Source organism: Anomaloglossus baeobatrachus, chromosome 1, assembly GCF_048569485.1.
Source record: "Anomaloglossus baeobatrachus isolate aAnoBae1 chromosome 1, aAnoBae1.hap1, whole genome shotgun sequence".
Classification (NCBI taxonomy): Eukaryota; Metazoa; Chordata; class Amphibia; order Anura; family Aromobatidae; genus Anomaloglossus; species Anomaloglossus baeobatrachus.
The window spans coordinates 674,471,341-674,495,991 of record NC_134353.1 but is presented as its reverse complement, the minus strand read 5'-3'; the positions used below and the strand labels follow the sequence as shown (position 1 = coordinate 674,495,991).

General features: G+C 44.1%; 1 protein-coding gene across 1 annotated transcript in view; it reads right to left on the bottom strand.

Annotated features, from left to right (window-relative positions):
• Positions 1-24,651, bottom strand: part of MYO18B (myosin XVIIIB) — a 1,019,172-nt gene that overhangs the window by 518,354 nt on the left and 476,167 nt on the right. Inside the window, exon 21 of the mRNA XM_075320057.1 lies at positions 8,091-8,301. Within this exon, the coding sequence (XP_075176172.1) occupies positions 8,091-8,301 (211 nt within the window). The remainder of the gene's footprint in view (positions 1-8,090; positions 8,302-24,651) is intronic.

The window sequence follows — 24,651 nt, the reverse complement described above, 5'->3', positions numbered from 1 at the left end:
CCGGGATTTGTATCTTTCCGTGGTTGCATACCTGGATGACATTCTTATCTTCTCCCCCGATCTTACCACCCATCGGAGGGATGTCATCCGAGTACTTAAGAGGCTCCGCACCCATTCGTTATATGCTAAGCTGGAAAAGTGTGTTTTTGAACGGGAATCCTTGCCGTTCCTGGGGTACATAGTGTCCAGTCAGGGGTTAGCAATGGATCCGGGGAAGTTGGAGACAGTGATGAACTGGCCTGAGCCCCGCTCGCTGAAGGCGATCCAGCGATTCCTGGGGTTTATCAATTATTATCGCCAGTTCATTCCCAACTTCTCGACGGTGGCAGCACCCATCATTGCCCTTACCCGCAAGGGCGCTAATCCCAAAGCATGGACACGGGAAACGGTAGAGGCATTTCACACTCTCAAAACATACTTCTCCAGAGCTCCCATCCTTCATCGTCCAGACATCTCCAAACCCTTCCTACTGGAGGTAGACGCCTCTTCGGTCAGTGCAGGTGCAGTCCTGTACCAGAAAAACGAACGAGGAAGGAAGCATCCGTGTTTCTTTTTCTCCAAGACTGTTCTCCGGCCGAGAGGAACTACTCCATAGGGGATAGGGAGTTACTGGCGATGAAACTAGCATTCCAGGAATGGCGGCATCTCCTGGAGGGTGCGAAGCATCCATTTGAGGTATTTTCTGACCACAAAAACCTCACATACCTCCAGACAGCACAACGCCTGAACCCAAGGCAGGCCCGTTGGTCTTTATTCTTCTCCCGGTTCCGCTTTATTATCCGCCACCTGGCCGGTGAGAAGAACGTACGGGCCGATGCCTTGTCACGTTGTATGGTTGTGTTGGAGGAGGACGAGGAGGAGCCTCGTCTTATACTACCCCCGGACAGCTTGAGGATGGTCACTCCCACTTCTTTGGACTAGGTGCCACCTGGCAAGACCCTCGTTCCCCCTGAACTACGGAACGAGGTGCTATCGTGGGCCCATGCCTCCAAGGTTGGGGGTCACTTCGGGGTCAAAAGGACCAGAGACCTGGTGACCAGGCATTATTGGTGGCCGAGACTACCCCAGGACATACAGGAGTATGTGGGAGCCTGTATGTCGTGTGCTCGGAATAAGCCGTCCCGGCAGAGACCGGCAGGTCTTCTTCACCCACTGCCAGTGCCGGATCGTCCCTGGGAAGTGGTAGGGATGGACTTCCTGGGAGATCTGCCCAAGTCAGCAGGGCACAGGATCGTATGGGTCATCACGGACCACTTCTCTAAAATGGTTCACTTGGTGCCTCTCCCACGACTCCCGACGTCACGTGCTCTCGCCACCTTGTTCATTCGGCATGTATTTAGGTTGCATGGCACGCCTGACAAGGTGGTGAGCGACCGGGGTCCCCAGTTCGCGTCTCGCTTCTGGAGAGAGCTCTGTAAGCTCCTGCAGATAGAGCTGAACATCTCCTCCGCATACCATCCCGAGACCAATGGACTAGTGGAGAGGACTAATCAGACCTTGGTAACGTACCTCCGCCATTTTATCTCCGCGCACCACGACAACTGGGCTAACCTCCTTCCTTGGGCCGAATTTGCCATTAACAATTCGGTCCATGAATCCTCTGGCCAGACTCCGTTCCTACTCAATAACGGACAACATCCCAGAATCCCGGTTCCGATGCCCATTACGTCACCCGATACTAGAGTGGAGGATTGGGCGACCAAGGCCCGGGAGATCTGGGATGACACCCAAGAGGCTCTTAAAAGGGCTAAAGACCGGATAGTGACAACGGCTGATGTTCGCCGCCGCCCTGCACCATCCTTCGCCCCTGGTGGCCTAGTATGGCTGTCCTCTAAGAATGTTAACCTACGGGTACAGGCAGCCAAATTCGCTCCTAGGTATCTGGGTCTGTTTAAAGTAGTACAGCAGGTAAACCCGGTGGCATATCGACTCCAGCTCCCTCCACGCTGGGCTATAGCCAACACCTTTCACGTGTCCCTCCTGAAACCCGTACGACTTAATAAATTCTCGGGGTCCCTGCTGGCTCAAACCGACTCCCCGTCCGACGACCCTGAGGTGGCAAAACTTGTGGATACAAAAGTCATACAGGGCAAGAGGTACTACCTCGTGGAGTGGGCCGGCCGTGGTCCGGAGCATAGATCCTGGGAGTTGGAGGATCATATCCGCGCCCCGGGTTTGATAGCGGCCTTCGAGCACGGACAGGGGGGGGGCCTAGACGGGGGGGTAATGTTACATCGCGTGGCTCTCCTGAGGCAAGGACTGAGGCAGTCTCCCATTCCTTGCCTGCCACGAGCGCTCCTGCTCAGCAGCGCTGAAGGTCTGCCAGACTGCGCAGTGTGCAGGAGATACCTTCTCAGAGAGGCAGCAGAAGGGTGACACCTAGTGGTTCTCCTGTTACAAGAAGTGAAGCGGTCTCCCATTCCTGACCTGCCGCAGACCCTCCTGCTCAGCGGCCCCGAAGGTCTGCGAGGCTGCGCAATGTGCAGAGGTTTACTGCTCAGGGAAGCAGTGAGACTCCCGTTATCTCTGCACATTGTGAGACCGAGGATCCCGCCTCTATTTCCCAGAGGCAGGAGGGTGAGCATGTGCAATGCGTGGTGGGTTCTGATTCGCCCACTGACGTCACACGGCTTGATGACAAGGCTGGTGACGTGGTGAATCCTGACTGGCCAGGCTGGGACGTCGTGGACCCTGATTGGGTCAAGTCCGTCATCTCCGCCTCGCGCCCGCCCTTGGGTGGAACGACACCTCCTTAAAAGCTCCTCCTGCCATCATGGCGGCGCGCGACCGTCCTTCTATGTTTGGATGTCTGGCAGTGTGCTGCCACGCCACTGCTCAGGCATTACTGTCTTATGTGGGCTTGGCCCTTGCTGCTTAGGCAGCACCTGGTTTGCAGGCCGTGTTCCTGCCTTGCTGCTCTGGCAGTATCCCCTTCAACAGGCCGTGTTCCTGTCCCAGGTGAGCTCCTCAAGTCTCCAGCGGACTCACCTGGTTATTGAAAGCACACGTGCGTGGGCACCTCTGTGCTACCCTCGTGCCATATTCTCGTGACTTCCACTGGCACACGTGCGTGGGCACCTCTGTGCTTCCCCGTGCAACAGGTACACCGAGCTGTGAGATCCGTGCCATACAACCCTCACGGGTTAGGGCAGATCGGTGTACATAGATCGTCTGTGACATTCCAGATGATCGCTAGCAGCAACCCGCTCACTCTTCACCCACCATAGCGGCGGTCCCTTACACCGCACAGTGGACCTTGACCGGCGGAAGCTGTCCATTTCCCATCTTGGCACGCTTCCCCGGGTCCCCCTCGTAACACTTCCGCCCGCCCATCCATCCATTCGCCCGCCCATCCATCCATCCGCCCGCCCATCCATCCATCCGCCCGCCCATCCATCCAACCGCCCGCCCATCCATCCATCCGCCCATCCATCCATCCATCCTTGCAGCTGAACAATCTGCTTCTAGATTCTCTACTGCAGTATAGAGCTAAAGATTACCAAATTTGCCTATGTTTCTTATTAGAGCCAGTGGCTCAATGGTTAGAGCTCTCGCCTAAGAAGCATTAGTTCAAGTCCTGGCCGTGCCGGTAAAGAATTTATTTATTTTTAATTTTAAATTATAATTATTATTTATTTATAATTATAATTTAATTTAATTATGCACTGAGGGGAGGAGCCGGACATCAGCTGTGAGCCGAGGGACACACCTCTAAAATCGGAGCAGTTCACAGAATGAGGCTGCATTGCTCTCTCCTCTCTTTCTCTCTCTTCTCTCTCTCTCTCCTCTCTCTTTTTTTCTCTCTCTCTCTTTTTCTCTCTCTCTTTTGCTCTCTTTTTCTCAGTCTCTCTTTTTCTCTTTGTTCCTCTCTCTCTCTTCTCTCTCTCTCTTCTCTCTCTCTCTCTCCCTCTCCCTTCTCTCTCTCTCTTCTCTCTCTCTCTCCCTCTCCCTTCTCTCTATCTCTTCTCCCTCCCTCTCTCTTTTCTCTCTCTTCTCTCTCTCTCCTTCTCTTTCCTCTCTCTCTTCACTCCTCTCTCTCTCTTTTCTCTCCTCTCTCCTCTCTCTTCTCTCTCTACTCTCTCTCTCCCTCTCTCTTCTCTTTTCTCTCTCTTTTCTCTCTCTCATTTCTCTATCTTCTCTCTCTCTTCTTTCTCTCTCTCTCTTATGAATTTCATGAAATAATTAAAAAAAAAATCAACATGAGCTTTGCCCCATTTTTGTGTCCAGCCAGGTACAACTAGACAGCTGTGGATTGGAATCCTCAGCACAGGTTGGCACGCGCTTTCTGGGCACCTCTGCTGTGAATTGCAGTCCGCAGCCGCCCCAAAAAATGGCGTTTTCATAGAAGCGCCATCATCTGGCGCTGTATCCAACTCTTCCAGCAGCCCTGAAGCCGGGTGGCTTGCTGGGTAATAATGAGTTAATACTAGCTTTGTTTTACTAGCTAGTATTAAGCCAGAGATTCTTAATGTCAGGCAAGTTTGACCCGGCCATTAAGAATCTCCAATAAAGGCTTAAAAAAAGACACCACAGAGAGAAAAAATACTTTGATAGAAATAAGTACACAGACACACTTAGAGACTACATGTTTATTACTCCCTGTCATCCCTCCATGATCTTCTGTCTTCTTTCTCCTTCAACCCATGCAGCTCTGCTACATCAGACAGCACAGCATGGGACTAAGAACGCTGCTGCTCCCGTGCAGTCTATTCACTCAGTGAGTGAGCAGAACCTGCGGGCTGTAAGCGGTGACGTCACCGCTGACAGGCTGCTTGCTATAGCAACGGTGATCTCCGTTATTCACCGGCTGTGAGAACCAGTCCTTGCATGTGGGCTGACTCTGTAAAGAGCGCACACATGCAGGAACGGGGAAGCTAACCATGTGCCAGAGCATTTCGCTGGTACAAGTAGATGCTGGAACGATCACCGCGTATCGGAGAGATGCACTGACATGACCTAGCATGACGTCTAGCCATGTGACCAGTCTGTAGCCAATGAGATAATAGACACTTGACTAGTCACATGCTATTTTGATGTCACGATAAGTCCTATCATCAGTGCTGGTTACCGGGAGGACGCAGCGATTATCGGAAGGAAAAGCGGCGGGAGACAGAGTGCGGGTCGCATTGCGGGGAACTGTAAGTGTTATGGCAATGTTTATTAACTGTATGTGTACATGTATAATGTGTTTTTATGTGTTTGTGTTTGCCCCCCATTGTTTTCAATGGTGTTCGAGTGGTTCGTCGAACGGTTCGTCGAACATTCGTCGAATGGGGCCTCCGTTCGACGAACCAAACTCAAATGCCAGGGGGGTGGCTCATCTCTACTGACTAAGCACCAAAGTCTTTTTTTCTCCAGCCTTAGTCATCCATGCTCAGTAAGATGAGAAGATTTATTTCTTCTTCTGTCACACAGTTCTCCATCAGCACTGATATCTTTGCTTATGACACAGCACCTCTTTAACAGGTCTCGGGACCTGTGTTTCTTCAGGGTGCAGCCCACCCTGACATGTAACTAGCACAGTGTACAATTTGTATTACATGATGGTGGCCATTAATTACTTTCTAGGAAAACCCCTTTAAAGAAAACCTGTCAATTGCCATAAATAAGTAATTTTTTACATTATGGAGATACCACTGTTCTGAATCTGGCATTTTTATTTTTGGTTTCGGTGCCTCTCTATTCCAGGCCACTCTTCCATGTATATAAATCTAGTCTTTTTAGCCAAGTGATCATGATCCTCAAAATAAATCTAGTAAACAAGAGTTTTATATATATAGAGTAGAGAGGGCCATATATCCGGAATGGCCCAAAATGGTAAATAAATGGAAAATAAAAGATAAAATAAAAGTGCAATATACAGAAAAAACAGACCATAAAAACAGAAATGAAATAACAAATTGGGCCTGTGACGGGGTCCTTCTCCCATATCACACAATCAATAGAGCGAGAGATGAGTGAACAATCTAAAGAGCATTTATTCCAAGCAAATCAAGTGGTCCATAACATAATCCACAAAACACAGGGTAAAATCGTCCAGTAATGGCATAAATGTCCCGGGGATCAGTTATAATCCTCCAGCAGTCCCTTTCCAGGCAAATGGGGCTTTTTCACAGTCTCTCTGGCATTCTGGCCGCAGCATACGACCACAGAAGAAGCAATACCTCTAAAAATATATTTAATTTTATTTAGAAAAATATAAAAATATGACAAACAGTGTCTCTCTAAAGAATACACAAAGGACAAAACAGTGCCAGTGAGATGTTGGGAAGAGATAGTTTCAGCGTGAGAAGGATAGCGATAGATAGATAGATATTCACAGAGTCGTCAAATTACTGATCTCATAACCTTTGTTGACCCTTCCTGACGACGGAGGGTGTCCTAAGTTACAAGACACTCCACGTTCTGGGTGGCTGTCCCTCCCTGTCCCTATCTCTAGCCAAGGGGTGTCCACCACCAACCCAGGTGACTAGTGCAAAACCATAAATAAACACATAAACACAAATACGTTAAATTTGGTTCCTGACTCAATAAGATATTTAAGTCAGATCAAAATTGTAATTGTTAGGTGGAGCTGTAGGGGACCCGCTGCAGTAGCTGTCACCCCACGCCCTCCCGACGCGTTTCTCCCCCACCTAGCGCAGTACTGGGGGATCATCAGGGGTAAAAAAGTCATACATCACAGTAATAGTTATCGAAAGGGATATGAGATAGGTCCAAACCGAAAGCCTTTTGATAATACACCAGAAAGTCTTGGTTTTAATCACATAATGTGCTGGCAGATATTCTCATTCAGAAACTTGTCTCTTGTAACTCTGAAAAGAAGGTAAATGTATATGAAGGCAGATGCTTCCAAATATGGATGAATAGCCTATAGGATGCTAGGAGTTTAGTATATCAAATAGAGCTCCTAAGATATCACAGAAGTCTTCCTATCCTTGTGTTTAATAGGCTTATGGATCACATCCTATCCATGTCTAGGTCACATTAGGGCAGCAGGGACATCTATACATGAAAAGAGTCCAATTTCTTTGGTTGATAGTGTTACACCGATATATACACTATTAGTGTGTCCAGTCCTGCAATTTCTTGGTCACTTAGGTTGGAGGTGCTGTATCAACACACAGCATCGAAATATATACAGTCCTGCAAAGAAAAGCTCCTTTACACAGTGTTCCAAAATGGTGACCAAGTGTTATAATGAACACTCCTTTCACCGATAATTGGTCCGAAGAAAAGCTCAACCTGCAAGGACACAAGTGTCCTGAGCGCCGAAGCACATCTACACCGCAGGGAGCCAGCGCTGTGTCCTGTCCTTTGCCCAGATGATGTGTCGCAGCCTCAGCTTTCCCTTCCAGAGGATCAATCTTCTTCTTTCTCTCTTCAAGTTCTCAAACAGACTGCTTCTCTCTTCTCCTGCTCAGCCAGACTGACAAATCCCCCAGGTAAGCAGAGAGTTTAAAGTAGGTGGATCTTGGGTCCCCTCCCCCAGACTTAGTGACAGGAACACTACACAGGGTAATTACCTACAGACAATACAATGTACACACAACAATACAAATAATGGACAGTGAACCAAGCATAAAATACGAACCTACACAACATGATACACAGTACACCATATCCCACCATCACAGGGCCCATAGTCTTATTAACAACCACAAACATTTGTATTGTGATTTGCTCACAATGGACTGAAAGTACTTTAGGAAAATGCTCCATATTTTAAATGCCTTTCTGTAACAAAATGTAGACTTTAATGTAGATAACTGATTTAGTATTTTTGATATTTTAATTTCAAAACCACGTAGCATAGTAGAAATTGTAATGATCTATATTAACTTGTAATTGATTTTTGTGAAAGTATGTTAGAAATGACATTACAACCCCTCTTGTACTGAACAAATAGACCTCTATCGCAACCTTTTCCATTTACCAAGTACATCCCAAAGAGATTGTATTGAACGTTTAACCTAGAAAATAAGTTTTACAAAGGAAAATGAAAATAAAGTGAAAAGCTCTGTGTAGGCATAATATATGCACCATTTAAAAGAAGCTTTCATTGTCCAATAAATATACAAGTCTCTTACCTATCCTGCAGAGACGCATAGCATCTAATAGCTGAGCTCCTGCAAGCTGAATTCTTACAGTGGGGACATCAATAGAAGCATTAATTGGATCTCCTGCTGTTCCTCTGCAAAGTTGAGAGCTTTTGCATTCTGTGCCATCCATTCCCAGTCTGGGGACCAGACAGTGTACAAAATGTATTTGGGACCGTTTTAGCAAATTCATCAGAGCGTCCTGGGGCAAACAAAGGAAGCCAAAATCAAATTATGTAAGATCATTTTCTGCTAAGACATTTTCTCCTGACACCCACAACACATAAAACAACCCTGTATCTCTTTTTTTTTTACATATGCTGCATTATCCCTAGATTATACAATAAGAAAGTAGTTGTACAACTTTTATGTAGATAAGCAAGACAAATAAATAAAAGAAATAATAAAAATGAAGTATCGTCTTAAGTGGACGGATAAGAATAATAAATGTGCATTGTAAAATCTTTCTGAGTTTGAATTAAGGCCACTTTACAACTTTACATGCTGCGACATCGCTCAAGCAATCTCGTTGGGGTCACGGAATGTGTGATGCACATCCGGTCGCTTTAGTGATGCCGTTGCGTGTGACACCTATGAGCGATTTTGCATCATTGCAAAAAACGTGCAAAATCGCTCATCGGTGACATGGGGGTCAATTCTCTAATATCGTTGCTGCAGTAGTAATGAAGTTGTTCCTCGTTCCTGCGACAGCACACATCGGTACGTGTGACACCTAGAGGTACCTCTCCTTACCTGTCTCCCATTTCCATATTGTCATGCTGCATGTGGTTTTGTAGTAAACCCTTGAATAGCTGCAACCAGTTTGGTACTGGCAAAATTGTAGTGCAGTTCCCACAAGATGAAATTAGTTCCTTAAAGGAATCTGTCACCAGGTTTTTGCTACCTCATCTGACAGCAGCATAATGTAGGAAAACAGACCCTGATTCCAACAATGTATCACTTAGTTTACTGGGTGAAGCAGTTGAGATACAGTTAGAGTTTTTAGATGTAGCATGTAGCAGAGCTCAGAAAGTTAACCCAACCCACAACGCAGTTTTCTGTGTATATTGTCTATTGACACTGCTTATCAGTGGAGGAGTGTGGTCAGATGAGGGCTCACATTAGCTGTCGTATTGGAATTGATAATCTACTGATAAAAAACTCATTGTATTGAAACCACAGCACACAGCCTAATATTGTGACATCAGTATCAGTGCCCTTCCTGCATCTGTAGTCAGGTGGCACCGCACTCTCATTGCAGGTGATGTGGGGTGACAGTTGTAGCTTTGTCTCCTCTGGGACTTGTAATCCCATCCATACAGCGAGATACAGAATTAGCTGCAGTTTGGTTTGAGTAAGGGTACCGTCTCACTAAACGACATACCAGCGATTCCGACCACGATATGACCTGGTCAGGATCGCTGGTGCGTCGCTACATGGTCGCTGGTGAGCTGTCAATCAGGCAGATCTCACCAGCAACCAGTGACCAGCCACCAGCCAGCAGCGACTCGTGGAAACGATGCTGTGCTTGGTAACCAAGGTAAATATCGGGTAACTAGGCAAAATGCTTTGCTTGGTTACCCGATATTTACCATGGTTACTAGCGCACACCGCTTAGCGCTGGCTCCCTGCACTCATAGCCAGGGTACACATGGGGTTACTAAGCAAAGCGCTTCGCTTAGTTACCCGATGTGTACTCTGGCTACGTGTGCAGGGAGCCAGCACTGGCAGCCTGAAAGCGGCGTACGCTAGTAACCAAGGTAAATATCGGGTAACCAAGCAAAGCGCTTCTCTTGGTTACCCGATATGTACCTTGGTTACCAGCGTCCACAGCTTCCAGACGCCGGCTCCCTGCTCCCTGCACATTCAGATTGTTGCTCTCTCGCTGTCAAACACAGCGATGTGCGCTTTACAGCGGGAGAGCAACGAGCAAAAAATGAACCAGCACTGTGTGTAACGATCAGCGATTTCACAGCAGGGACCAGGTCGCTGCTTAGTGTCACACACAGCAAGATCGCTGATGAGGTCACTGGTACGTCTGGTACGTTACAAAACCTGTGACTCGCTAGCGATCTCGCTATGTGAGAAGTACCCCTAAGTCTGCAGGCTATTTAAGGTCCTGAAATTCTGCTGTCCACTGCCAGTTATAGTTTGAGTTGTTCCTTGAGAAATGCTCAGTATCTTACTTCTGGCTCTCTGTAGAGATTCTTCATTTTTGCCCACAGCTTATTTTGTAACTAATCTTCTGTCTAGTGATTTTTGCTCCTGTATTGCCCTTCTGGTTCTGCCTCAGCTACCGGACCATTCCTCTTTTCATTTTGCACCATCGAACCGTGGCTATATCCGAGGCTCCAGACTAGGGGCCTCTGTTAAGTTCAGATTCCTGTATAGGGGTTGAAAGGTGAAGGCTAGGTCAACCTCTGGGATCTGGAAACCATAGTACTTTGTGCCAAGCCTGTTCATGGCAGCCCTCTTTATAGCTACCAAGTGACTAGACAGTGCTCCCATTACAGGCCAAATGGATACCTCTCGAGTGTTGATGGATCAAATGCAAGACCAGGCCCAGTTGGTCTAGGATTTTGCAGGGTGGTTAGAACAGCATGAAACTGCTCAGACCCAAGCCTCTACAGCATCTCTCTTGTTTATTCTTGAACCCATGGTCAACATGCCTTATAGATTTTCTAGGGATTTAAGGATTTTTTTTTCCTTTAGGGAGAGCTGCCACATGTTTTTCAGGTCCGACCCACATACATACAGTTCTTAGAGCCAGTGTGTGGGACTTATCATCAACTTGCTACAGGGTAACCAACAGGCTTGGGCCTTTTCCCTTCCCCTTGACACTGCAGTTCTCCTCAGTGGACTAATTTTTTGAAGTGTTAGGACTCCTATATGATGACCCTCACCAGTGGTGTTAGCAGAAACTAAATTAACCAATCTCCATCAAGAGCGATGTCCGGTTGAGGATTACTGTACAGAATTTTGGTGCTCGACCACAGACTCTGTGTGTAAGGACCAGGACTTTTGCTAGTGGTTTAGTTCTGGGCTTTTAGACCAAATCAAGGGTTTGTCATTGAATGGCACCAGGGTGATATTGAGTGCCGAAGCCCTGAATATCAGGATAAACGTACAGTATGTCTTTAACTGTCAATCTGTCTAAAATTGCACCCAGATTTGTACCTGAAGGTTTTAAAAATTTTGCGATTGTTTTTTCTGTGTCTAAATCTAGAAAATTACCTCCACCCAGAGATTTTGATTGTTCTATTGATCTTATTTCTCACTTCTGTTTCCTCAAGGGTAAAATATATAACCTTTTTAGTCAAGAACATCAGACCATGAAAGATTATGTGGCAGATAGTCTGCAAAAAGGGTTCATCAGACCGTCTGCATCACCATTAGGCGCCGGTGTCTTTTTTGTTGGTAAAAAAGATGGTGGTCTCAGACCATAGGTAACCAATGAGTAAGGACGATGTTCTAGGTCCGAAACATGTCAGGTTTTGGTCATGTTTTTTAATTTTGTATGTATTTTTAACATTATGATCTAAATAAAACAGAAGAAGTTTTTATTCATCTTCCTGGCTGGATTCCTATTATGATGCTGGAATTTGTTGTACATGTTTTGAAGTTTGTTCCCCTGGGACTCCAATCCTGGTGATCCTCCTTGCATCAGAGATTCTCTTTCATCTAAAGCATACAACGGTAGGCTGAACATTTTTTTCTCTAGTTTTTGCTTTTTTTCCTTGGGTTTGCCAACAATTACCGTAAATTTAGTAAACAATTTCCACAATTGCCAAACCACTCACTGACTTGAGCAAAAAGGGGTAGATGTAACTTACTGGAAGCCGCGGGCCATTCATGCCATTACGAAGTTAAAATAGCATTTCTCATCTTACCCTGTGTTGGTCCAGCAATGTCTAGAACAACTTTTTGCAGTGAAGGTTGATGCTACAGAGATTGGCGTGGGAGCGGTGTTGCCACACGGTACACCAACTTTCACACAACTCTGCCAGAGTGCCTTCTTTTGACAAAATTTTCTTCTGATGAAAAAAATTAAGATATCAGCAATCGTGAATTCTTGGCAATCAAACGGACATTTGAGGAATAGCATCACCTCGAAGGTGCCAAGCATAAATCAATAGATTATTCCAGGCCTTATCCACTCCAAAAGTCCTTGGACGTACATCTCTTTGGACTTGATTACTAACCTCCCACCCTCATGAGTGAATACTATTATTTTGGTAGTTGTGAACAGGCTTAGTAAACAGTGTCACATTATTCTTTTATCCGGATTGCCTAAAGGTCCAGTCACACTAAGCAACTTACCAGTGATCCCAACAACGATAGGGATCGCTGGTAAGTTGCTAGGAGGTTGCAGGTGAGATGTCACACTGCGACGCTCCAGCGATCCCACCAGCAACCTGACCTGGCAGGGATCGCTGGAGCGTCGCTACACGAGTTGCTGGTGAGCTCACCAGCAACCAGTGACCAGCCCCCAGCGCCGCGTGGAAGATGCTGCGCTTGGTAACTAAGGTAAATATCGGGTAACCAACCCGATATTTACCTTGGTTACCAGCGCACGGAGCTACACGTGCAGAGAACAGGGAGCAGCACACACTGAGCGCTGGCTCCCTGCTCTCCTAGTTACAGCACACATCGGGTTAATTAACCCGATGTGTCCTGCAGCTACATGTGCACAGAGCAGGGAGCAGCGCACAATGCTTAGCGCTGGCTCCCTGCTCTCCTAGCTACAGCACACATCGGGTTAATTAACCCGATGTGTCCTGCAGCTACATGTACACAGAGCAGGGAGCAGCGCACAATGCTTAGCGCTGGCTCCCTGCTCTCCTAGCTACAGCACACATCGGGTTAATTAACCCGATGTGTCCTGCAGCTACATGTGCACAGAGCAGGAGCCGGCACTGACAGTGAGAGCGGCGGAGGCTGGTAACAAAGGTAAATATCGGGTAACCAAGGACAGGGCTTCTTGGTTACCCGATGTTTACTGTGGTTACCAGCCTCCGCAGAAGCCGGCTCCTGCTGCCTGCACATTTAGTTGTTGCTGTCACACACAGCGATCTGTGCTTCACAGCGGGACAGCAACAACTAAAATATGGCCCAAGACATTCAGCAACAACCAATGACCTCACAGCAGGGGCCGGGTTGTTGCTGGATGTCACACACAGCAACATCGCTAGCAACGTCACAAAAGTTGTTCGTTAGCAGCGATGTTGCTCGCGATGTTGCTTAGTGTGACGGGGCCTTTACTCTTAAACGTTAGCTAAGCTGTTTATTAAACACATTGTACGTCTACTTGGGATTCCGGAAAAAATAGTATTGAATTGTGGAACTCAGTTTGTTTCTAAATTCTGGAGGACATTACGTGAAAAGATCAAAATTGAATTGTGTTTTTCATCTGCCTACCATCCAGAGATCAATGGTCAGACTGAATGTGCTAATCTGACACTCAAACATTTGCTCTGACCATCTGTCTGACTTGGTGGAATTTCTGCCTTTAGCTGAATTTGCCATAAACAATATCAGGAATCCAGAAAGACTTCCCCATTCATCTGCATTCTTGGGTATCACCCTTGCTTTGGTTCCTTTTCAACTTCAGAATTGGATACCCCCTGAGGTCAGAAAGTTTGCTGACAAACTAAAGCTAATCTGGTCTGAGATTGAAGAAAATTTGAGGAGGGAACAGGGTAGACAGCCCTTTTTTGGCAAAACGAAGATGATCTGATGGACCTTGTTTTTGGGTTGGGGACAAAGTGTGGCTATCCACCAGAAATATTAAACTTAAGGTTCCCTCCAATAAACTACGGCAAAAATTAATTTGTTCATATGAAATTATTTAAATCAGCAACCCTCTAGCCTTCCATATAAAACTCCCGTTTATTCCATATAAAACTCCCCTGTGTGTTCCGTTTACCCAGTGTTTTGAATAAATCCCTGCTTAATCTATTTCGTTCACCTGTTTACTCTGTCAGTAATCCTCCTCCTCCTGTCCTAATCAGGGGCAGTCTTGAGTATGGGGTACAGAAGATCCTTGCCTTTCGGTGTGTGAGAGGATTTCTTCAATACCTCATTCATTGGAAGGGTAATGGGCCAGAGGAAAGATCACGGCTACCAGCTAATAAAATGAATGCTGACAACCTGAGCCTAGTATGGGGGGGTATAGTGACATTCACTTTAGTATATTAATCTCCTTGTTCTGACTTGGCTACCGGACCATTTCTCTTGTCAGCTCGCAGCATTGAACATTGGCTATATCTGTGGCTCCAGCCTAGGGGTCCCTGTAAATCCAGATTCCTACGAATTAATTCCTAGGAATTAAAGGTTTGTCTAGTCAACCCCTGGGATCAGGAATAATGAGTAGCTTGTGCCAAGCCTGTTCATTGTAGCCCTCTTTAGAGCTGTCACATGACCAGACAGTGCTTCTGTTATAAATATGTGATATATCCTGAAATCTGTGTCTCAGCCTCTAACTCATGCTGTCCTCAGATTACATAGCAAAACCATCTCCTAATGTGGTCCATAATCAATCACATTGTTGGTGATAGAGGCAGAGAGATGACCAGAGATTTCATCTCAGCTATTTGCTTCCGCCACTCCACTTCCTTAGTTTCCACTACCACAATATTTTTGTCCCTGCATTTTTTTTAAATGAGACTGTCATGCTGTAGAAAGGCTAGTAAGACGTAGTACAGCATAATCCCCACTAGGTGGAAGCAGAGTAGTGAAGGAGAGACAAAAACACTGTAACGGAAAGGCAGCTAAAGTACAGCAGAGTACCTTCAGCTAGCAGTTAACAGGCAAGCCACCAGGGGGCAATAGAGTAGTCAAACGGTCAGTGTCTAGCCAGGAAAGTCGAGTCACTGCAAAGAGAGGATCAATTTCAAGTCAGAAAACAGAACCGAGTGGGGAGCCGGGAGATCAGGTATGCAGAGGGGAACACAGACAGGTGCGGGAAGTCAGGGGCTGGGACAGGCAGACAAACGGGAGAGGGTCAAAGTCTGGACACAGTAGCAGGGAGGCAGGACAGATCAGGAACACTCACCAGAGCCAGTATACACGCTGCAAGGCAGAAATATCACTGGCACTGAGCCATAGGTAGAGAGGCAATATATAGCATCCTGGGATCCAGAACGAGGCAAGGGAAGTTAATCCCTGACATGACCAGGCCAGAGCTGGATATAACCAGCAGCAGGGAAAAGTCGGCCTGGATCAAGACAGAGACATCATCAAGGGGCACTGAAAAAAGCAGTGTGGTCACTTCTCCCTCCATCTCAATAAAAATGATTTTTTACAGAAACCATGAAAGAAGCTGTGGCAAGTGACAACAGCACCATCCTCTGATTATTTCGTGGTTTAATAGGGTTGTTGGGAAATCCTTCTGTAACATGTTATTTGAGACTCTGCTCAAAAGAAATGTCACAGGAAGTAAAAACAATTAGATGGATTCGCTATATAGATGCCAGAGCTGCAGAGTGGTGAGTAACCGCAATTTGTATATTTATGTATCTTACTGTAGGACCTGAAAAATACAAAATCAGGCATTGTAATTAAAATAAATGCTATATAAAGAAAATCAACTAAAAGGCCTGGATATACTTTAGGATTTTCTGTGGATTCACAATATGATTAGAAATAAAACAATTGTCTTCATTGGTTTGAGATTTGCCACAACCTTGGTTCATTCACATCTTAGACAATCAATGAAGAAAAGAATTTCTAAATGTTTGTTAATTTGATGAGATGGGAAAATCAATTTATCAGGTTCAATATCCTCACCAAATTGGGCATCATTAATTACTGCACTCAGCTAGTACTGAGGGATATGTTATACTTCATCAATACCATTGTTCTTAGTTATGCTGAGGGACTTTGAACTAAATTAGCACTAGAGCTTCCAAAATTTTTCTGTAAACATTATTGTGAAAATTACACAATGAGGAGTAATTGAAGAGGTCACTTAACAGCAATAACTGGGACTGTACTGCACAGGGGACCTGAATAGAGGACACTTTTTTAGGCTTCCTCCACATGTCCATGAAAAATGTTCGTGTTTTGCACGGCCGTGCTGAAGATGTGTATGGCCCATCCGTGTGCCGTGATTTTGTGCTCTCCCTGTGCTATCCGTGTGACATCTGGATAGCACACGGAGAGCATAAACTTCTATACTTACCTGTCCATGGTGCTGCTGTCTCCAGCGCTGCTGCTGCTTCTGGGTCTGTGGTGCACTAGATATGCAATGAGCATAATGAGCAGGACCCAGAAGCAAGAGACAGCAGCGTGGAAGACAGCAGAGCTGGAGACAGGTGAGTATACAAAATCATTTTATTTCAAAGACACGTGTTTTCTCCAGTACATGCCACACTAATGTCACACGAAGCACAGCAGTGTGGAGTCTGTGTGACATTAGTGCTTCTGGAGAAAAACGGACTTGTCTCCGTGCGGAACACATGGACACGCCTGTGCTCCATATGGACACATGATCCTTGTGAAAACACTGATGTGTGCGTAGACCATTGATTTTAATGGGTCTGTGTATGTCTGTGTCTCTGGTACATATGAAAACGGACGTCATATGTACCGGAAACACAGACGTTTGAAGGGGACCTTGAGACGAAAGGGGTGAAGTTTGCTTATAATGCCGTGCAAACAGAAGAGGTCACAGACAATTATTTTTATTATTGTAACAGCACCATTGGTCTGCAGAAAACCAGACTCTTGGGTTATTCTTCTGTTTATCCATTTTTATTCTACTTCAAAACATGTTTGATTATACACTGTGTGCAGAATTATTAGGCAAATGAGTATTTTGATCACGATAATTTTTTTACATGTTGTCCTACTCCAAGCTGTATAGGCTTGAGAGCCAACTACCAATTTAAGTAAATCAGGTGATGTGCATCTCTGTAATAAGGAGGGGTGTGGTGTAATGACATCAACACCTATATAAGGTGTGCTTAATTATTAGGCAACTTCCTTCCCTTTGGCAAAATGGGTCAAAAGAGAGATTTGACGGGCTCTGAAAAGTCCAAACTTATGAGATGTCTTGCAGAGGGATGCAGCAGTCTTGAAATTGCTAAACTTTTGAAGTATGATTACCAAACAATCAAGCATTATATGGCAAATAGCCAACAGGGTCGCAAGAAGCGTGTTGGGCAAAAAAAGGCGCAAAATAACTGCCCATGAATTGAGGAAAATCAAGAGTGAAGCTGCCAAGATGCCATTTGCCATCAGTTTGGCAATATTTCAGAGCTGCAACGTTACTGGTGCATCAAAAAGCACAAGGTGTGCCATACTCAGGCCAAGGTAAGGAAGACTTAAAAACGACCACCTTTGAACAAGAAACATAAGATAAAACGTCAAGACTGGGCCAAGAAATATCTTAAGACTGATTTTTCAAAGGTTTTATGGACTGATGAAATGAGAGTGACTCTTGATGGGCCAGAGGCTGGATCAGTAAAGGGCAGAGAGCTCCACTCCGACTCAGATGCCAGCAAGGTGGAGGTGGGGTACTGGTATGGGCTGGTATCATCAAAGATGAACTTGTAGGACCTTTTTGGGTTGAGGATGGAGTGAAGTTCAACTCCAAGACCTACTGCCAGTTTCTGGAAGACAACTTCTTCAAGCAGTGGTACAGGAAGAAGTCGGTATTGTTCAAGAAAAACATGATTTTCATGCAGGACAATGCTCCATCACATGCATCCAACTACTCCACAGCATGGCTGGCCAGTCAAGGTCTAAAAGATGAAAAAATAATGACATGGCCCCCTTGTTCACCTGATCTGAACCCCATAGAGAACCCGTGTCTGGGAGGCTGTGGTGGCTGCTGGACGCAATGTTGATCGTAAACAGATTAATCAACTGACAGAATCTATGGCTGTTGAGTGTCATCATGAAGAAAGGTGGCTATACTGGTCACTAATTTTTTGAGGTTTTGATTTTGCATGTCAGAAATGTTTATTTAGATGGAAATATATTTGTTTTTTATTAAGTTGCCTAATAATTCCGCACATTAATAGTTACCTGCACAAACAGATATCCTCCTAAGATAGCCAAATATAAAAAAAAAACACTCCAACTTCCAAAAATATTAAGCTTTGATATTTATGAGTCTTTTGGGTTGATTGAGAACATAGTTGTTGATCAATAATAAAAAAAATCCCCTAAAATACAACTTGCCTAATAATTCTGCACACGGTGTACACATACAGTATATCAGCATACTGTGATTAATGAATACATGAACTATTAAAAAGGTACACCTTGACATTGTCGGATGGCTTTTGAGCTTTTTGATCAGAAATGCAAAGTGCCTTGTGTTTGTAATGTTTATAGCAATATTGGAGTTCATATATTAATTTAATCGCAGTGTGCTAACGCACCATGTATGTATATGTCAGTATATTGGCCGCATAGTGTATTTATACACCTGTACATTAATTTAAACTAAAGGTGTGCAGGCCCTATGTATTTTGTTGTTGTGATAAATGTTTTTACATCATACAGTTAGGTCCAGAAATATTTGGACAGTGACACAAGTTTTGTTATTTTAGCTGTTTACAAAAACATGTTCAGAAATACAATTATATATATAATATGGGCTGAAAGTGCACACTCCCAGCTTCAATATGAGAGTTTTCACATCCAAATCGGAGAAAGGGTTTAGGAATCATAGCTCTGTAATGCATAGCCTCCTCTTTTTCAAGGGACCAAAAGTAATTGGACAATGGACTCTAAGGGCTGCAATTAACTCTGAAGGCGTCTCCCTCGTTAACCTGTAATCAATGAAGTAGTTAAAAGGTCTGGGGTTGATTACAGGTGTGTGGTTTTGCATTTGGAAGCTTTTGCTGTGACCAGACAACATGCGGTCTAAGGAACTCTCAATTGAGGTGAAGCAGAACATCCTGAGGCTGAAAAAAAAGAAAAAATCCATCAGAGAGATAGCAGACATGCTTAGTGTAGCAAAATCAACAGTCGGGTACATTCTGAGAAAAAAGGAATTGACTGGTGAGCTTGGGAACTCAAAAAGGCCTGGGCGTCCACGGATGACAACAGTGGTGGATGATCGCCGCATACTTTCTTTGGTGAAGAAGAACCCGTTCACAACATCAACTGAAGTCCAGAACACTCTCAGTGAAGTAGGTGTATCTGTCTCTAAGTCAACAGTAAAGAAAAGACTCCATGAAAGTAAATACAAAGGGTTCACATCTAGATGCAAACCATTCATCAATTCCAAAAATAGACAGGCCAGAGTTAAATTTGCTGAAAAACACCTCATGAAGCCAGCTCAGTTCTGGAAAAGTATTCTATGGACAGATGAGACAAAGATCAACCTGTACCAGAATGATGGGAAGAAAAAAAGTTTGGAGAAGAAAGGGAACGGCACATGATCCAAGGCACACCACATCCTCTGTAAAACATGGTGGAGGCAACGTGATGGCATGGGCATGCATGGCTTTCAATAGCACTGGGTCACTTGTGTTTATTGATGACATAACAGCAGACAAGAGTAGCCGGATGAATTCTGAAGTGTACCGGGATATACTTTCAGCCCAGATTCAGCCAAATGCCGCAAAGTTGATCGGACGGCGCTTCATAGTAGAGATGGACAATGACCCCAAGCATACAGCCAAAGCTACCCAGGAGTTCATGAGTGCAAAAAAGTGGAACATTCTGCAATGGCCAAGTCAATCACCAGATCTTAACCCAAATGAGCATGCATTTCACTTGCTCAAATCCAGACTTAAGACGGAAAGACCCACAAACAAGCAAGACCTGAAGGCTGCGGCTGTAAAGATCTGGCAAAGCATTAAGAAGGAGGAAACCTAGCGTTTGGTGATGTCCATGGGTTCCAGACTTAAGCCACTGATTGCCTCCAAAGGATTCGCAACAAAATATTGAAAATAAAAATATTTTGTTTGGGTTTGGTTTATTTGTCCAATTACTTTTGACCTCCTAAAATGTGGAGTGTTTGTAAAGAAATGTATACAATTCCTACAATTTCTATCAGATATTTTGTTCAAACCTTCAAATTAAATGTTACAATCTGCACTTGAATTCTGTTGTAGAGGTTTAATTTCAAATCCAATGTGGTGGCATGCAGGGCCCAACTCGCGAAAATTGTGTCACTGTCCAAATATTTCTGGACCTAACTGTAAATGTCTCCTGAACCCAATTGAACATCTATGGGAAATTATGAAGACAAGCTGAACATCACACTACATCCAGCATCCAGGCCCTAAAATAGGTAATTCTTGAAGAATGGAAAACGATAGATGTTGCAATATGTCACCAACTTGTTCATTCCATGACAAGAAGACTTGAAACACTAGATGTTCTAGTTTTTTATGTCAGGTGTATGCCTTTCTGCATCATCTAATTTGAGTAAAACAGAAGATTTTGTAATGTAAGTTATATTACTAACCTACCTACTTTCATATTATGAATTAAAAAATGTTCTATGAAGCTCAGTCTTGTCAACATACTGGAAGTTGTTCTTGTGTTCAGTAAGATATTCAATAAAATCTTACTCTTCAGGAGGGGTACTTGTATATTCTGAGCACTGTATAATGATAGGGCTTTTATTTATTTTTATAGATATCCATGCTATCCTTCATTACAAGATCCTCCGGCACTACAATAAACAGCCATAAAAGAGGTCTTGTACATATATCTGTTGTGAGCACGCTACAATTTTTGACAGTACTTGGACCTAATTTTTGTTTGCTGAGCTCTTTATTCTGGGGTTTTTAGATATCATTCATGTCTTCTGTAGAAGAAAAAAAAAACCAAAGCTTATTTATTTTTACTCGTTTATATAGTGTGATTAATACCGCAAAGCTTTACAGACATCATCATCACTGTCCCCATTGGAGATCCCAATCTAAATTTCCAATCAGTATATTTTTGGGGAGATGGAAAAAACACAGAGAATGAATCACCTGGAGCGATTATTGGTGACGTCACTCAGGTTAATTGCGATCACAGCTGAAGGTTACCATGGTCTTCCAACTGTGAACGCAGGTAACCTGACCTCAGAGAATCTAAGGTGACCTCATTAAACTCTGTGAACTCCCCTGCATCTCCTAGCAAAAAACGGCATTTCTTTTTCAAAAAGATGCAGATTTGGTGCTGGAATTTTTACACCATATTCATACATCTATTCTACACCTCCTGGCAAAAAAAAATCCCATCACTACCGCATCATCCCACATGGTGTTTTGATGCATTTTTTTTGCCAAGAGGTGTAGATTGGGTACATGAATATAGTGTAAAAATGTCATCTCTAAATTTGCATCTCTTGGCCCAAAAATAAAAATAAAATTCTGCCAGGAGGTGCAAAGTTGGTGGTGAAATCTAGTGTAGACATTTCAGCACCAAATTTTCACCTCCTGGCAGAAAACTGCACCAAAAAGGCGTTAAAACTTTTTTTTTTTTTTTTTTTACATTTTTGGGCAAAGAAATGTAAATTTGGTGATGAAATTTTCACACCACATTCTTGTACCTAATTTAAACTTCCTGCTAAAAAAAAACAAAACTGCATGTGGTATGATGCAATAGTGATCCGACGGATTTGGATCGGGTTGCCGGAGAAGTCCGGATCCGATCCGGAATCCGCGGCTATGTTAATGAATGGGGAGTCGGATCCAGGACGAGAGAGAGAGAGAGAGAGAAAGAGAGAGAAAGAGAGAGAAAGAGAGAGAGAAAGAGAGAGAGAAAGAGAGAGAGAGAGAGGGAGAGAGAGAGATAGAGGAAAAAAAAAAAAAGGATCCAGATTGTGCACCCCGAATCCCGGGTAGTGGTCGGACTCTGATCGGAACCTTGAACCGTGCAGCTCCAGATTTTTCAGATCCGGGTCCACTCAACACTAACCATGAGGTGTAGACTGGTTGCAGGAGTATGGTGTAACATGTTCAGCACCAAATCTACATCTCTTGGCAAAAAAACCCACAGTTTTCTGCAAGGAAATGCAAGTCTCACCTGAGGTGAGGTAACTGACTTTACTGAGGTCACCTGAGGTCTGGTTACCTGCAGTCACAGGTGGAGGACCATGGGAACTCTGACCGCAAATAACCCGAATGACATCACATGGCTCAGTCACTACCTGAAGTCCACAGTGGCCAGTCATATTCCATCATAGCGCTCTGTAACTTTAGATATGTAGCAGAGCTGGAATCATCATGGGACCTCAAAATGGATTGCATTGGACATGCAGGGGTGTTTCTGGGGTTAAAAAAAGTGGTGAAAGAGGGTGTTTTTTGTATTTTATTTCAAATAAAGGGTTTTTTTGGTGTTTGTGCTTATTTACTTTCACTTACAGATTAGTAATGGGGGGTCTCATAGCCCTCCCCATTACTAATCTAGGTCCTAGTGGCAGATGTGAGCTGTTATTAACCCCTTATTACCCCCAATTGCCACCGCACCACAGCAATCGGGAAGAGCTGGGTAAAGTGCTGGGATTGTCGTATCTAATAGCAAGCTGCTATTTTGAGGCTGGTGGCAGCCCAATAAGCATGGTACTCCCCAGCCTGAGAATACCAGACCCCCATTGACTGGCTTTATCATGGCTGGGTGTCAAAATCTGGAAGACGGTATGCTGCTTTTTTTAAATTATTCATTTAAATCCTTTTTTTTTTAAATTGCATATGTTTTCTCTTATTTTGATACACATCCAAGATAAGTTCACGGCTGGGGGCTGCAGCCTGTAATCTTATGCTTCATCTGTTCTGGGTATCATAATATGGGGGGACCCTACACAGAATATTATATTTCTTTATTTTTACTGCACGATATAGACCTGCAGACAGCTCCTGTGATTGGTTGCAAGCAGAAGCTGTCACACAGGCTCGGGGTGCATCTGACTGCAATCAGTCACAGATGCCAGTGGGCAGGGAAAGCAGTGTATATTCATGAGGCTAATAAGCAGCCCCAGAAGTGAATGGGCGGCCACGTGAGCAGTGCAGAGATGTGATGGAGCCTTGGTAAGTATGAAAGACTTGCTTCATTCTTATATTCTTTATTTTTCCTTTATTTTTTATTTTCCAAGTTGCCAGATCCGGATCAAAACTCAGACCCAGGTCCGGTACTAGGGTAAGTTTGAAACCGAGCGGATCCGGACTTCTATAGTTTGGGTCCGCCCATCACTAGTCCCTACACAAGGTGTACAAAATTATATCACTTTGTTAGGAAGTTCTAACTAGCTTTCCATTTTATCTAGCAAATTAGAACTAATGCTGGAAGCACGGATTTACTTGACAGTTTAATGAAGGCTGGGTTCAGAGCCCATCTGCCATCTGTTTTGTGTGAGAGATGCATATGGTTTTGCTGGAAAAGCCAAAGTTGGGTATTTACAGGGTGTTAGCACCAATTCTAAACATTCATGCTGACTTTAAAGTGCACCTGTCATGCTGAACATGCTGTTCAATCTGTTATTCCCAAGGTATAGTTTAGAAGATATGAAGCAGATGGACATATAATTTTGACTAAAAATATTCAACATAATTTACTGATTTAAATCTCCATATTTTGGGCTCGACAGCAAAGTGGTTGGTCCAACTCAGTGGTAAACAGCTTCCTTGTATTAATAATGATAGGGGTAGTGGTCTCCCGGACTACGCGTTTCGGCGTGGATGCACCTTCTACATGGTCCTCAGAGGACCATGTAGAAGTCGCATCCACGCCGAAACGCGTAGTCCGGGAGACAACTATCCCTATCCGACACTTGTTCTTTGCCCAATGTGTGGATTGATTTTTAACTACTTTGTTTCAAATAAAACTACTTTACAAAAGGAATTTTTTTAAAAGAACAACTATTGAGTCCTGGTATTTGTCCGCTGGAATTTGGATCATTATTCCTGCATTGGACTTTCGTAGCTGGCTCCTGCCCTGCTTTCCTTGCGGACTCTATTTCCAGACCATACTAAAGATCAACACATCAGGGAGTACCGGTAAGGTGGCTGGGGGAATTTTTTTTTTGTGTGTGTGTGTGTTATTTTGAGCTTCCTTGTATTATTGTGCACATTGAAATAACTGTCAATCACTCATTTGGACCACCCACTTGACTCCTAAACCCACAAGGAACATAAATATAGATCAAAAAATGAAAAAGTTATATGAAGTCTTTACAAACAAAACTATAATTCAATTTGATCAATTATTTCTGCTCTATAACTTGCAACTTGCAGATGGGAAATAATTTTGATTGTGACTGGATGCCATTAACCCTTTCACTCTGAAGCCTGTTTTCAACTTCCTAACCAGGCCATTTTTTTCACTTATGATCAGAGTCACTTTATAAGGTAATAACTCTGGAACACTTCAATGGATCTCAGTGAATCTGAGAATGTTTTTATTGTGAAATATTTTTCTTTATGTTTGTGGTAAATTTAGAACAATATTTTTGGTGTTTATTTGTGAAATATTGGAAATTTAGTGAAAATTGTATGTCACACAAAATATTTAATAACCTGACCTGTTGGTTTTTTAGACTTGATAAAAATGCCAGTACAGCATTGAAAGGCATAGTGAATAATAAAGAACCTTC